The sequence below is a fragment of the Grus americana genome, chromosome 14 (assembly GCF_028858705.1).
Source record: "Grus americana isolate bGruAme1 chromosome 14, bGruAme1.mat, whole genome shotgun sequence".
In the NCBI taxonomy this organism is placed as follows: domain Eukaryota; kingdom Metazoa; phylum Chordata; class Aves; order Gruiformes; family Gruidae; genus Grus; species Grus americana.
The window spans coordinates 432,594-446,468 of NC_072865.1; the positions used below are offsets into that span (position 1 = coordinate 432,594).

The 13,875-nt window shown below is 50.1% G+C and overlaps 1 protein-coding gene across 5 annotated transcripts in view; it reads right to left on the reverse strand.

Moving 5' to 3' along the window:
• Positions 1 to 12,006, reverse strand: part of STK32A (serine/threonine kinase 32A) — a 33,548-nt gene extending 21,542 nt beyond the window's left edge. For 2 of the 5 annotated variants that reach the window (XM_054841769.1, XM_054841773.1), the window contains exons 1-4: positions 11,826 to 12,006; positions 8,549 to 8,721; positions 1,585 to 1,640; positions 235 to 386 (exon numbers count right to left, since the gene is read on the reverse strand). In XM_054841769.1, the coding sequence (XP_054697744.1) occupies positions 235 to 386; positions 1,585 to 1,640; positions 8,549 to 8,600 (260 nt within the window). In that variant the 5' untranslated portion in view covers positions 8,601 to 8,721; positions 11,826 to 12,006. Of the gene's footprint in view, positions 1 to 234; positions 387 to 1,584; positions 1,641 to 8,548; positions 8,722 to 10,312; positions 10,387 to 10,504; positions 10,583 to 11,411; positions 11,583 to 11,825 lie in introns of those variants that run through there. The other 3 variants (XM_054841771.1, XM_054841770.1, XM_054841772.1) reach the window with 3 other exon arrangements.
• Positions 12,007 to 13,875: the final 1,869 nt, after the last annotated feature.

The following is a 13,875-nucleotide window of genomic DNA, read 5'->3' on the forward strand; positions in this document are numbered from 1 at the left end:
GCAGGCAATGCCCGCCGCTCGCCCTGCAGACCGTGCCTCGCACAGCCCTCCTGCCGCCGGCGAGACACACGTGCCCGGCTCGGCGGGCGGCACGATGCCTGTCGTGCTGCGGATGGCAACGCACCAGCCGCTCCTGACACTGGCTTGCAGCAGGAAAGCGGACTGGTCTGGTCTCAAAGATGTCTCTAACTGACAGTGCTGACTTAGCCGGTAAGCAAAGGAGCAATATCTTACCATAAATTAACTAAGAAGGGGTGCTCCAGGCCCTGCATAATCTGCAGCTCCTTGAAAACATTTCTCACTTCATTACGCTCCACGCACTTTTGTTTATTCATGTATTTCATGGCATACATCTTCTTGGTGTCGTTCTTTTGCACAACACAGACCTAAGTGAGCAAATCAAGGGATAAATCGGAGATGATTTGTCAGCAAATTTAGGCAGGTAAACCACAGTCACACGAGCATTCTCCAGTGGCTTTGGCACAGCCCACATTGCCAAGTCACAGCTCCAGGCACTGACGCTGCAATGCTGGGCATCGCCACTAAATCCCCCACCCAGTTTCCAGCCAAAGAATAAGTTTTGCGGGGGGGAGGTGAGGGGAAGGAATTTATCACCACAAAGACAGAAGACAGGGAATCTCGCACGAATCAACATTTTATTTAACAGCATTAGTTTTGGTTGTGTCTGTCCCTCCCGCATCAGTTACTGTTTGGAAGCATTGTTTCCACCACAGAATTAGGGGTTAGACACAGGGGAGCAGCACTCGATCTCCCCCTTCTTGAAAAGTTTCATTCAGCTCAGCATGAACCTTGGATTTGTTTGAGGGGCATTGGGGTTTGAATTTTAACCCTTCTTACAGTTATATTTCATCAAATCTAGAAAGAAAAATTGCTTCAGTCAGAGTTTGTAAAACTGCAAAACAAAACAGACTGTTTTTTTCAGGTTTGTTTCCACAACAGTTTGTGAGTTTGGGATGAATTTGCAAAGTTTCAGTCAACCTTTTTTGTTTTGCCACCAAATAAATCTCTTTGTCTAGAGATCTTTGTCACGCTCTGCACCTAAGACACCCCCATTTCTGGCATGAGAGTGCCTTTACGTGAAGGGGCAAATGACCTTCTGGAATTCTGTCGTGGCATTCCATAACAGCATAAAAATAAAATGAACCTATGACTGTAACCTGATGCTTAATAACAATCACTGTGTTTCACAGAGAAATATCCCCTTAAAAAAAAAAATTGCCAGGCCTTTCATGTTGACTGTAGTTTGTTATTAAGATGCATCATGATGTTCAGCATCGCTTCGCCAGGGAATCTTAGAAAATGCTTATCCAGAAACATAATGAAATTCAGCTCATTTGACTTATCAGTATCTCATTTTAATCTCCTGTAATATAATTTGTGGCTACGGAATGGATGAGGAATCAGGCTGTGATTCCTTCTTGACTGCCAGGAGTTCAAGCTCAGGTCAAAGCTCATTGACAATGCAGGGGTTTATTTCTTTACTCTCATGTGAGCCTCTAATTCACCCATTTCTCAGTTACATTTCCAGCTGCCCAAATGGTGATTAATTCACAAAATACTTACTTTTCCAAAGCTGCCCTTCCCGATAGCTCGCAAAATTTCAAAATGGTCAAAGGTGACTGCAAGAAAGAGCAAACATTCGAACATTAAACGGCTGAGCAACCATTTGGTGGTAGCACGTTATTCCTACTTCTTTTTGTTTTCCTTAAGATAAGAGCTGAGAAAAACGAGGGATACCCTAGCAACTTTCTGTTGCATTTGGAAATTTGGGTGCTGTTTAAAACTTGGTGTTTAACAGACTCTTGTTCTTTCCAGCTCAGCTGCAAAGGCAAGTTCCCCGGGCCAGCCTCCGTCAATGGCAGCTCAGGCAAGGAACCACCAAGCGAATGTGTTCACTCTGCCCTGCCTGTTAAACAGGAAAATCTCATCTTATTCCTGCTGAAACCTAATGCAAAGAAGTTCAGTCCAAACGTTTATACCATGTGAAGACGTAAACGTCCTTGCGGTATTCTAGACAACCGTTCGATAACGGCGCGAGGTGACCACAGCAACCCTGAGCACAAGCTTCATTGCCCCTCAGCGTCCGGAATGGCTGTTTCTGCTCAGAGGGAAACAGAAGAGCAGCAGCTTTGCAGACCGTGCATTGAAACGGGGAGGAACGTGAACATGCATTTCACTTCCCCTTCTGGCTCTGGCTGGAGATGGGGCTGGGACGTGGACATCTGCACAGCGAGGGAGAATGTTCTGTAAGGGCTAATCTGAAGGACCCTGCATAGCAAGTGTTTCTGACCAGCCAGGACAAAGCTGCCTCTGTTTCATCTCAGGCAATAAATAGATCAGAGAAGCAGCAAATCAAATTACCATACAGCAAACACAGATTAACTGTACCGGGTTTAAACCCTGCTGCCGATTGCTGGATGAGGTACCACAGCAATGATTACCGAGTTGAATGTTCTCACGCTTCCCCGAGACAGCGGTGCAGCAGCGCTGAGCCCAGCAGCCGTCAGCTAAGGAAAGGTCACGCGTGGGGATCTGCTCCTTAACCGGCCCCTGCGGCTGAACCAAACCGCATTGAAAGGCTTGTTCAAGGCATCAGAAAAAGAGACTTATAATAAAACTCATCAGCTTCAATTAGTGTGACCCCTGGAACGGAGAGATACCACCAATGCGATGGGCTTGAAATCACAGAGTTCATTTGCCTCGTGCCCCTCTTGTCTCCCTGCCAGCAGAAGCGGCCGGAGCCAGGGCTGCCAGCAGGCAGCGCGGGGAGTGACGTCCCCCCGCGAGGGCCATGGAACTGGCCAACACTGCGTCCACCTCTGCCTTGCACGCCCTGCGGCACCCTCCATTCCCTGTAGCCTGCTCAGATCTTCCCAGACAGCTCTCACCGCAACGGAGCTCAGACGTACTCGGGCTCCGGCTGTGCCAGGCGCTAAAGCCAGTGCTGGACCCACACCCCAAGTGTCCGGTCATCGGGGGAGCGACAGGCGCTGTCAGCTCCAGGTCTTGTTTTCACAGAAACGCTGCGGTGTGAGCAACTTGGGCTTCAAGCTGCAAAGCCTTCCCACTCTGTGCTTTCTGAAACCACAGGTTGTCCTGAAAAGTGCAGGTCTCAACATAATTGTCATCTGCTGCTTTCTTCATTAGCAGAACTGGGTGGCACAGAAACCAAGAGGCGTTTGTCCCCAAAGCTTTTTATCAGATGAGATTTCCAGCAAGGAAGCTGTTGTTAATCCCTCTGCCACAGCAACAGACGAATCCTCCTCGTTACAGACTCGTGCATGATGCCGATCAGAAATAAATCCATTTTCCTCGGTGCACGTCCCGCCTGTAAGCTAAGACAAGGACGGCACAACAGACACTAGATCCTTGCCACCACACGACTATAGGGAAGTGTACTCATACTTTGCTAGTGGATTTTTTTCTTTTTAACAAAATGCATGTATTTTCCAAATAAATCAACCAGGCAGACAGGGTTTCATTCGACATAAACATGATGCATGAAGGTCAAACTGCCTCAGCCATACGGCCCGCTGAGCCTGCCCAAACTTCCTCCAAAAAACAGGCTGAAAACAGCCACTGTGTTCCTGGCCAGGAGTGTAATACCCACTGAGTAACCCATTCTCAGAATAATTTTTTAGAACAGGCACACTAAATTAAAAAATTGTCCTTTTCATCACTGTTACCTTTTCAAGTAGGATGCCACAATCTAACCAAAGCGAAGTTTATGGTTTCCAGCTATAGCACTTGGAAAAATGACCGGGTTTTAGGCACAGAAGTCCTTTCTCAAACCTGGAATAACAGCTGCAAATATCAGAGCTAAATACAAGTTGATAACAGTTGAGTTGAACTAGATCTGTTTACCAGTGAGACCACCTGAGAGAAGGGCAGTGGATACCTGCAGAGTGAAAAGGGAGAGCGAAGATGCTTATCACCCGCAGGGAAAAATGAGAGGGGAAAGGAGCGCTCTGTGCCCGCTACGGAGAGCGGAGCTGCAGGAGCTACACGCCGTACAACACGGCCCACGACGGCGGGGAGTGGGGAGCCTCAGCTCCCGGGCGTTGAGACCCCGCACGGGGCTCTGTGAGAGGGGGGCAGACCACGAAACGCAGGGCTCCAGCCAGACGTTAACATCTGGAACAGCTGCAAATCCCGAGGAGTTAAAACTGGCAGCCAGATTTTGCATGTTAACACCCTCTATTGTCTTTTAAGAGGAATGCTTTCATGAACATGTTAACACCCTCTACCTCCTTGTCTTTTTACATTGATGCTTTCATTAGCATTTTAAACGGGTCCCTAACTGAGCTGGCTGTAAGAAAGCTAAATTGCATACTTTTTACTTAAGACTCTCAAACTAGGTACAATCACATTTTAACCTCTCGCTGTTTTAGCTTTCCTATCATCCCTGATTTTCACAGTAAGCCAGTCCAGAGCCTCACTTCCAAAGAGTACTGGAATTTGTGGTGTCCAAATCAGGACCCAAGCACATGCTCTTCATCCTGAATCCACATCTACAGATTTGACAAGCCTCATTTCACTGCCTGATGGCACCTAAAACAATGAAAAAGCCAAAGCATTTGCCCTTCAGGGAGAAAATTCATGTGATATGCCAACTCAGACAAATTACGTTTAAGAGATGCCAGGGAAGATAACACAATTGCTATAAAGACGCAACTGAAGCATAAGCATGAAATACCATTTTGAAAGCAGGGGTTGTGTTTCTAAACCCAGGTTCAAGGAACAATAAAAACCCCACAGAACCTAACCAGCCACAAAAACCATCCTTATTACAGACAAGGCAACCCCACCAAAGCCCCCACACTCCATCTGTGACGGGGAAGTCAACGATTCGGGGGGCTCAGGTCCTCCCAGCCCTGTCACCCAGCACAGCTAGCACAACACCACACGGTCTGATATGACTCGTCTTCCCTTCGTCACTGTAATTTCCCCCATTTTCATGATATTCCCTCCCTCCCTCCCTTCTCTGCTCTGCAGCCTCAGGAGAACAAGTGCTAGCACTAGATCAGGAACGATAACGCAAGTTCCCCTGTATCGGGGAGCTGAACCCGGCGCAGATCCAGGCAGAGGCACAAAGACACGTCGAACGCTCTTCTCAGTCCCGGGGCAACGTAAAGACAGAACGGCTGTCGGTGGACAAGAGGGGACACTGGCCAAGGACCGCAGAATGACGTACATCCATTTCACCCAGCCGTTGTCCTCGCTGGCTGTCTATTTCTGCTTCATCTTACACCAAATTTGGCCAGCCCGGGAGAGTATCTGGCTGCCATCCTCCGGGATGCTTTCCACACCCTTTTGCCCAGAAGCAGCACAAACGAAATCTGGCTTTTAACACGGTCTCATCCTGACTACTCAGGGAGTTGAGATCACCTTGCAGCACTGAACCTTCTGTCTGGTTGTTACATTTTCTTTTCATCTCACTAGCTTAGTATCCACAACCACGCCAACTCAGAGGAAACGCTGGGAGAAAAAGAACACTGCCATCCCACTTCAGCCGAAGGCAAACAAAGCCCCTTTGAGAACTCCATCTTAAAAAAAGAAATAAATCTTTGTGCCACAGAAAATAGTCAAATTATAGCAACAGCAATTTGGAAAAACACACAAGAGGCGTTATGACTATGCGTGCATATCAAAGGACGACAGCAGCCCGAGCGAGGCGGGAGCCCTGCCGCCCTGTTCCGAGCCGCTTGTCTCTGCGCGGCAGAAGATGTCCCACACTCCACGGAGCAAACGGCCGACCCGCGGGAGGAGAAGGGAAGGAGCCCGCTGCTGAGGGACGGAGGCACAGGAAGGTGACGTAATTTGCCAATGGCTATTCAGAAAACTACGGCACAATATAAATCCAGATCTCTTCAGCCTCGAGTCAGCTCCCTAACAACCCTGTTTTGCAAAAGGTTTCACCTTATTGCAACTGCCTGAGTATTCTTCAAGTTGTCTTTTTCAAGCAAATTGAGAGGTAATGAGAGAAAAGAAATCACTGAACGTTACAGCACGGTTCTCTGAGAAGCAGACCCAATTCTTGGGTGCAGTGGCAAAAAGCTCGTTAGACCGGGATGTTTCCTCCCCCGGCAGCGGGTCCCAGCAGCGCTCCCAGTGAGCTGCATCTGGCAGACAACTGCCCGACCGGCGGCGGCAGCACTCAGCTGCCAGAGGTGGAATTTGGGCTGCGAAGAAACAGGTGCCTTAACGGGCCACGCTGCTGCTGTTGGTATTTGCACAGACCCCAAAGGAAAAGCTGCTCTGTGGCACAGCCAAGGGTGGGAGCGCTCTCCTCGGCCGCAGCCCCGTGAAGCGACCTGCCGGTGTCACGGAGCAGAAGAGCCATTGTGCTGCTTCCTGCTGTACCCATTTCAATTTTAATTGAAATTAGAATAAGGACGAGATTGTGACATCCAAGGTGATACAGTCTCTGGTCACAAATTTGCCAAGATAATGGAAGAGTTAATAGGGGACAACCCCATTTCAGCTGAGTTTCTCTCTTCCCAGTATATTAAAATATGACTAGTTAGAGAAAAAATGTGCTACCACTTTTTAAGTTTGGGCAGGGCCATGAAAGCACAATTGCACTGGCCTGGACACTGTGTCTGGGTGCAGGGGTGACCCCTGAGCCCACTGAGGCTCAACAGACCAACACTGAACCGCTCAAGATGCTCAGGACCAGGCCTTCCCCTTGACTTGCAGCACGACTCACAAACGCACCGAGCACAGGGTAAGGCACTTCACGCTGGGAAAGCCCAGTGCCCTTTGCCGCAGAGCTAATAGGGGCTTCACATGCTGTCAGGTTTTGTTTGCTGAAACCAAGCCCTTTCCAGGCACGGGACTGGCCCTCATAAGAAATCTCCTGTCCAGGAAGATTTACCGCCCCAAGGACAGTCAGCCTGCACAGGTCACTGCATTGCTCGGGGTATTATTTATTTCTCAGTCACAGGAGCTGGTACCGCACGAAGCATGTCGAACCCAAAGAAAGACTCAGCAGAGAGACCAGCCACCCCAAGGAAAATTCAATTTGTTACAGTCAATCTCACAGCCAGGACGTATCACCCCAAGGAAGGTGATCAGGGAAAAGTATGTCATCCTCAGCTAGCACGAGTAGTCATTTATGAGAGACGCCAATACTGAGCATTTAAATGCAACAGGAACAAGATCTCCAGGAAAACTTCACAGCGTGGATTTCTTTTGCACTAAAGTAACTGGGGAAAAATTTGAAAAACAAAGAAAAAAAAATTGCAAGCAGTTGCATGAATAATTTGGGAAGAACAGCCGATTTAGCCAAACACTGGCGTTGTGGCACGGCAGCGCCAGAGCGGGAGGATGCAGCGATTCAGCAGCTCTTTGAGCCTGCAGGGCGACAGCATCAAATGCAGACCCCACAGTGCAAAATCTTCTCTGCGGGATGCAGAGGTGCGCAGGTCTGGGCCAGATCACAGCAGGGTGGCTCAGGACAGCGAGGGGGACACGCTGCCACACTGAATGACTTTTCCCTTCCCCAAGCAGTCCCGTGCATCGGCAGCCGCGCACGGAGACCAAAGGGTGGGATGGCCACAGCCTGTGGCTACTCGGGATATAATCACTGCATTTCCAGAATGAAATCGCATTCCTCCTCGAGACCTCTCTCCTCAAGGAGCTGGGTGAGAAAGACCAGGTTTTGGCCAATGTCCCCTCCTTTTCCCCTTCCGCCCCCAGTAATCAGAATTATGTCCTCCCTGATTGGGGTTCTTATCTTTGGGACAGCAGTTTATGAGTTATCTAGGTTCTAGTATATTTTACTTTTATTTCTATGCATTTGTATCTATCTACATATGCACTTTATGATTATATCCCGGTGAAAGCCCATATGGCAGTTAGCAAGCTGACTCATGCAACAGGAAATATATTTATGGACCAATCTTTTAATGACTCTCTGTAATCTTGGCAGCACAGTGACACTGGCCTCCAGTACCGCTCTCAGCCTTTTCCAGCCGGTCAAGCCCCTGCGCTGCTCTCCCAGTGACCACGGGCAGAGCTGCCCAGCTGGGCAGTCACCAGGAACCTTCTCTGCTGCTGCTGCTGCTGACCAGGTCTCTCTCAGTTGCCCTCCCACCGAGCCCAAAGCAGGGATGGGAACACGCATCACTCAAGCTATCTTCCCACCACACTTCCTATCAGTCCTCCTTGTGCTGTGATCTCCAGAACAAGCCTCCCCTGCATCCACAACAGCAGCATTTCTTCCCTGCCTTCAAAGCACCTGGCGGTGTCCCGGAGCCATCTCTAAACCCAACCTCTGCCAACAGTTGTTCTCCCCATGCCCAGCCGCAGGGAGGGGAGGTGAAAGGAACACCTGCACACCACAGCTCCGCAGGAGACCGAGGGCTCGCTGCTGCTGCTGCTGCAGACCTCGACACGCCTGTGCTTAACCAAGACGTCCAGGCACTTGCAACCCCAGCACGGGAGCTGGCCGCAGCTCTTGGCGTCACAGTCCCTGCTCTGGTGGACTCTGCAGTCCCAGACAACAACTAGGAACAGTTCTTACCATCTTCATTTTCATCCAAGGATGGTGACTTGCTGGAGGTGTTTGCTCCCATGGTGCGCTCAGCCCAGGCTCAGCTCTCTCTGCTTCTCTCAGTTACGTTTCCACCCTCGAAGCCGGTGCCTCCAGGACTGTGTCACTCCCGGCAGACCTGGGCAATGTTCTGCTGGTGCATCCTGGAGAAGGCAGGAGGCAAAAATTCATCATCATTCAGAATTAAGAAGCATTTTGCAGCCGGACGTTCACTGCTCTGGAGACAAAACTGAGTGTCTGGGAAGAAGCACGTTATAATGGAGTTTACTGGAGAAACCCAGTAACGTCACAGCCTTGTAACCTGGACCAGGGCTGCTGCCCACTAAGGGAAGTGCAGAAACAGATCAAAAGATCTGAGGATCTGGTTCATGTTTGCTGTATCATCCAACATACTGTATTTTGCAGTTTCAATGATGTTATGACTGATTTAGAGATAATAAAGCACAACTAATTGTAGTGAGGTCAATATCCAAAATAAATGGATACAGTGACTTGGCTAGATAAAACCAGAAAGGCACTTTTGACTACTAAGATCACATGAAAGTGTAAAAGCTATGTAAGAATAAATTCAAAGTGTCAACCTTTTGATTCAAGCTGTTACAGAAGTCTTTCATTTGGGATGAAAATCATACTTTTTTTTTTAAATGGAAAGATTTCATGGTAAAATCAAGGTGTGGTTATCATTCAGTTTCTTCAAACAAATTTTTGGATATGAACTATGAACAAAAAAGAAAATCTTCTGATTTGCGGTTCAGTGCTGGCTGCCGTTGCTGGTTTTCCTCTTACACTGCAGAATGACATGTCGGTTCATTAACAGACAACATAGAATTTTCCAGCTCTCCCCCAAACATGTGTGTGTATATGATTCTGTATAGTTTGGTGACACTCAAGATAGCTTGAGCAATCTTATATGAGTACAGTAGCAGTTTTATGTTTAAAGCATTTACATGCAAGGCACCTTTATATGCTTATTTTGATACTGGCAGCCCTGTGAAATACAAATTTAGTTCTTGTTGGAAGTACAAAACCCTAAAAGAATAAAATGAAGGAGTAACAGTGCAGCACAATCTGGATTTCGTCCAGCCTGGACTGCTCTCCAGGGCATTCATATTTTCATTGAACGTTTAAGGACGCGATGCAGCCTTACTCATTTTTTTGCAGATCTACACTCTGGAAACACAGTTACTGAATAGCTTCACTTTTTTACTGTAAAGTAAAAAAACCATATTACTGAAGCACAAAAAGGAGGAATTATAAAAAAAAGTTGGAGAAAAAAGAATTACTGGGACAGTCTTGGGAACTGGGACTGCCACGGGATGCTGTGGGTTCTCCACACCAACACACTCAGCTCCTTCTCTCCAGGTAACTTCACCACTCGTCAGGAACTCGGCTCTAACCTCACCCCCTGAGTCAGGACAATTATCTTAAAGCAAGTGCCCAAGCTTGCCTGAAGTTTAAAAGCAACCCCGATATTTGGGTGTCTTCCTGAACTGGGCTGCAGTGATGGAAAATTCATCCCCAACGTGACAATCCTGGGAATCCAACTGTGGGTCAAGCTGCAGCAGCTGCCAGCGATGACGGCTGACTGCAATGGTATTCATCCTCCCTGCGTCAGCAGGCGCTGAGGTCCCCCAGCACTCCCCGGAGGGTCCCCCAGCACTCCCCGGAGGCATCCAGAACAGATCAGAGCCAGCACACCAGGCACTCTCTCTCCAAGGCATTTTACAATCTCACCTGCAACCCGCCCGTGCTGCTGCTGTCGTTCACGTAGGTCTCACTGTTCCCAAAGAGCAGGGGAGTTTGCATTTCTCGAAAGGCAAAAAAACCCCAGTGCAAACTATTAAAAACCCTAAAATCTTGATTTCTCAGAGAACTGAAGCAAGATCCGACAATAAAACACAGGAAGCAGCAATTTACGATCCCTACCGGCGCCTCTGAAGGGAACAGGTCGAGCCTTCAGTCTGAAGCAAAGCCACACCAGCACCTCTTCTCAAGCCCCCAAACATGCTCTTCAGAGGAAAAACACATCCTCAGGTGCAACAGCCATACATCAGGTTCGCATACTGATGCTTCTACATCACAGTGATGTTATCGGTGTCAACTAAGGTCAGCTGCTCAAGGAACTTTTCTTGTATAGGAATCTGTAGCTTAATTTATTTTTGACAATACGTCCCTACATAAAAGCTATGAGGAAGGAGCACAGGTATTCCTTGAAGTTAAGCTAGTCTGAGTAATAATTACTAGGATTTGTATCTTTTTATAAAGTGTACCCAGGGTACGGTAATGATACATCTTTTCCTGTTTCACACTGCAAAGTCACAAAACAATTAAAATCATTACTTTCGGTCCAAGACCACTAATGCTTTCACGTTAACTCCATGCTGGGTCAGACCACTCGCTCTATGAGCAGCGTGGCAGCGGCTCCACTCGTCGGTGGTCCCGGGGGCTCATCGGCCAGTCTGGCAGCCACGGCGGAACTGTTACAGGCGTGAGAGCAGCCGCTTGGGAACGCCCAGGCTCCCACCTCCAGAGCCGGGCAGCACACCTTCGTGTCGCCAAGCTTATTCTATCCTCGACAGATAAATGTAAAACCAAAGCAAAGCAGAGGAAAAGTAACCACTTGAGTGCCACTGCCAGGGCTTTACGCTCCCACCGCAAGCGGGCTGTGCTCTCTAAGGAGGAAAAGAACTCAGGAGGACTAAGGAAAGGGTTAGACGTTTATGCGAAAGGCAAGCAGCTAGTTGCCTTGTTAGAATCATCACTGATGGATGAGTACTGAGCTTCCTCGAAGAGGACCACTGACTCAGAGGGGTTCACGAATAATTTCTCTTACCACCTCCTGATTGCCCAAGTGCTGCTCAAGGGCGGGGTGCTGCTGCTGTTGTGCTGAACAACTGCAACTGGGCAGTAACGCAGCAATACACGACATTATCCTGTCGCTTTTGTCCCAGAGAAACTAAAGATTATTCCGAACTCCTCTGCAGCTGCAACGAAGTTCAGAAAGGACGAGCAGGTACATCGGTGTCACCTTCTGTCCTCGCCTTCCTCGGGCAGCGCGGCCGTGCGACCTCCCAGCCTGAAAACGCGAACCCGTCTGCGGGCAGCGACGGAGCTACCGCCTGCAAACCCCGCACCCCAACCTGCCGCCAGCAGCAAGCGAGCCCCCCGCCCAAGCCGCGGGGGGAGCGGAGCACCACGGGCCGAGGCAGAGCCCGGTCTGGAGAGCACGACCGAGGAAGGCACCTACCTCGGGGAGGGGAGAGGCGGGGAGGGGGCCGCGGGCGGGACCGAGCAGCCGCCTGGCCCAGGCAGCAGCAGCCTGCGGCGGCGGGAGGAAAGGAGGAGGAGGAGGAGGAGGAGAGGAGCCGGAGGGGCCGGAGCAGCCGCCGACCGCCCCGCGGGGTCCCGGCCAGGGCAGCCGCCCCTGAGACGCGAGTTCCCCCCTCGGCGGCCGCGGGAGGAGCCTGCGGCAGCGCGGGCGAAGGCACACGCGTGGGGACGCTGCCACACCCACGGGGGACGCCCCGCGGAGGAAGGTGCCTCCCCCCCGCCCCCGGGCGGCGGCTCTGCCCTGCGGCCGCGGGAAGCGCCGGTCCAGCTGGCAGCGGCTCCCGACTGCAGCAACGTCCGCGGCGCACGGCGGCTCCGGCCGCTCCTCGGGGCAGCGCCCCGGCTGCGCTGCCCGTGACATTCCCCGCGGGCGGGGGAAGGAAGGACGGCCCCCCCCCCCCCCCCGGCCATCCTGCCGCAACGGAGAACCTTCTGCCTTTCCGAGGTGTGCTCCCGGGCTGCTCCCTCCGATGCTGGTCAGGCTGGGGCTTATTCCTGCTTTTTAACTCATGTGACGCCATCGATTTTTATTGCTTTTGGGTCAGGCTCTGAAACTCCCCCACCCACACACCTACCCAGGTGTACCCTGTCTCAGAGCAAGGAGTTACCCTCCCCAGGAAGGGGTCAGTCCTGCAGGGTGCTGAGCACTCTGCCTCCAGCCCAGCTAATAATTCCCTAACTCTCATCACTGCCAACCTCCTTACCTTTCGGGGGGACGGCTCACACCCTGGAGTAAAGCAGGGTCCCGTCTGAGCACAGCCCCAGTTACTCTGCTCTTTGTAAGGCCGAGTCCCAGTGGGCACGCCACCTCCTCTGTCCGGACACATTCCTATCTGAAAGGATCTCGTAAAAAGGCAGACACCACATTTCCCATTCCATTGTCCATATTCTTTGGACACTGGCTTTTCCTCTCTGATTCTTGAGTGCCTAGAGCAGGCTCAGACTCCTGCGGCTCCTAGGGACAGCAGTCCTTGTCCCAGGACAGCTAGAAGTCAGAGTAATTATCCAATTTTAGCCCTATTCATTTATCACTTGGAGAAGAACCAACAAGCTGAAACACAGCTTGGGTTCCCCTAAAACTCTCTGAATTTTAGTCAAATGCACCAAATCAAATTGTCTGAAAAACAAACACGCAGGCTGCAGAAGAAGAGGCTGGATTCACTGCAGAGCTGGCCCAGGGGACGCTTGTCCTCACCCCCCAGCCCGAGGTAAGAACACTCAGCAGGGCTCTGCAGACAGGCCAGCTCGCTGTCCAGACCCCGACTCCTGTCCCTGGGTGATGAGCTGCACACCCCTACAATGAGGATGGGGATCCAGCAGTTATTGCACAAAAATAAAACAACAAAGTGGCTGAAATAAAAGCATCTCTGGGGGGTAGGATAACAAGTTCATGCCGCAGGGAATGTGTAATGATTTATCTACAGCTCCACCAACGGGAGATGCCTGAGATTCCCTTCCCTGCCCAAGGTCAGACTTAACTTTCAGAGCATCCACCTGCGGTCTTTTGCACGTTCAAAGCAGCTTTTCCTGAACAGACTAAAATTTTCTCGATTGAGGATCCTTTCCATTTCGTCATTCACATTAGCGATTTAAATGAAATTTGAAAACTTTTACCTTAAGTCATTAGAATTATTTTCTAAACATTATTCTTAGGATTTTGTTTTCAACAAAAGCTAGAACCCAGGACAAAACCAGTACAATTAGTGGCATCAGAAATGAAAATGTTACAAAAGTATTAATTCAGTTGTTCTCTGCAGAGTGGGTCATCTGGAGAGTTTTAGTATCTCTGTACATTGACAGAAATAAAATGTTAAAGCCGAATTCCAGAGCAGGCCAAAGAAACAGCAAATGAGAAGGCAGAATGCAGCTCTCCTGCAACAGCTTCTGAGGAACAGCCCACCTCTGCCCCCCAGCCCAGCTGCGGCTGCCCGGCCACCACTGGGAAACGGGAAAACACCGCCCGGCTC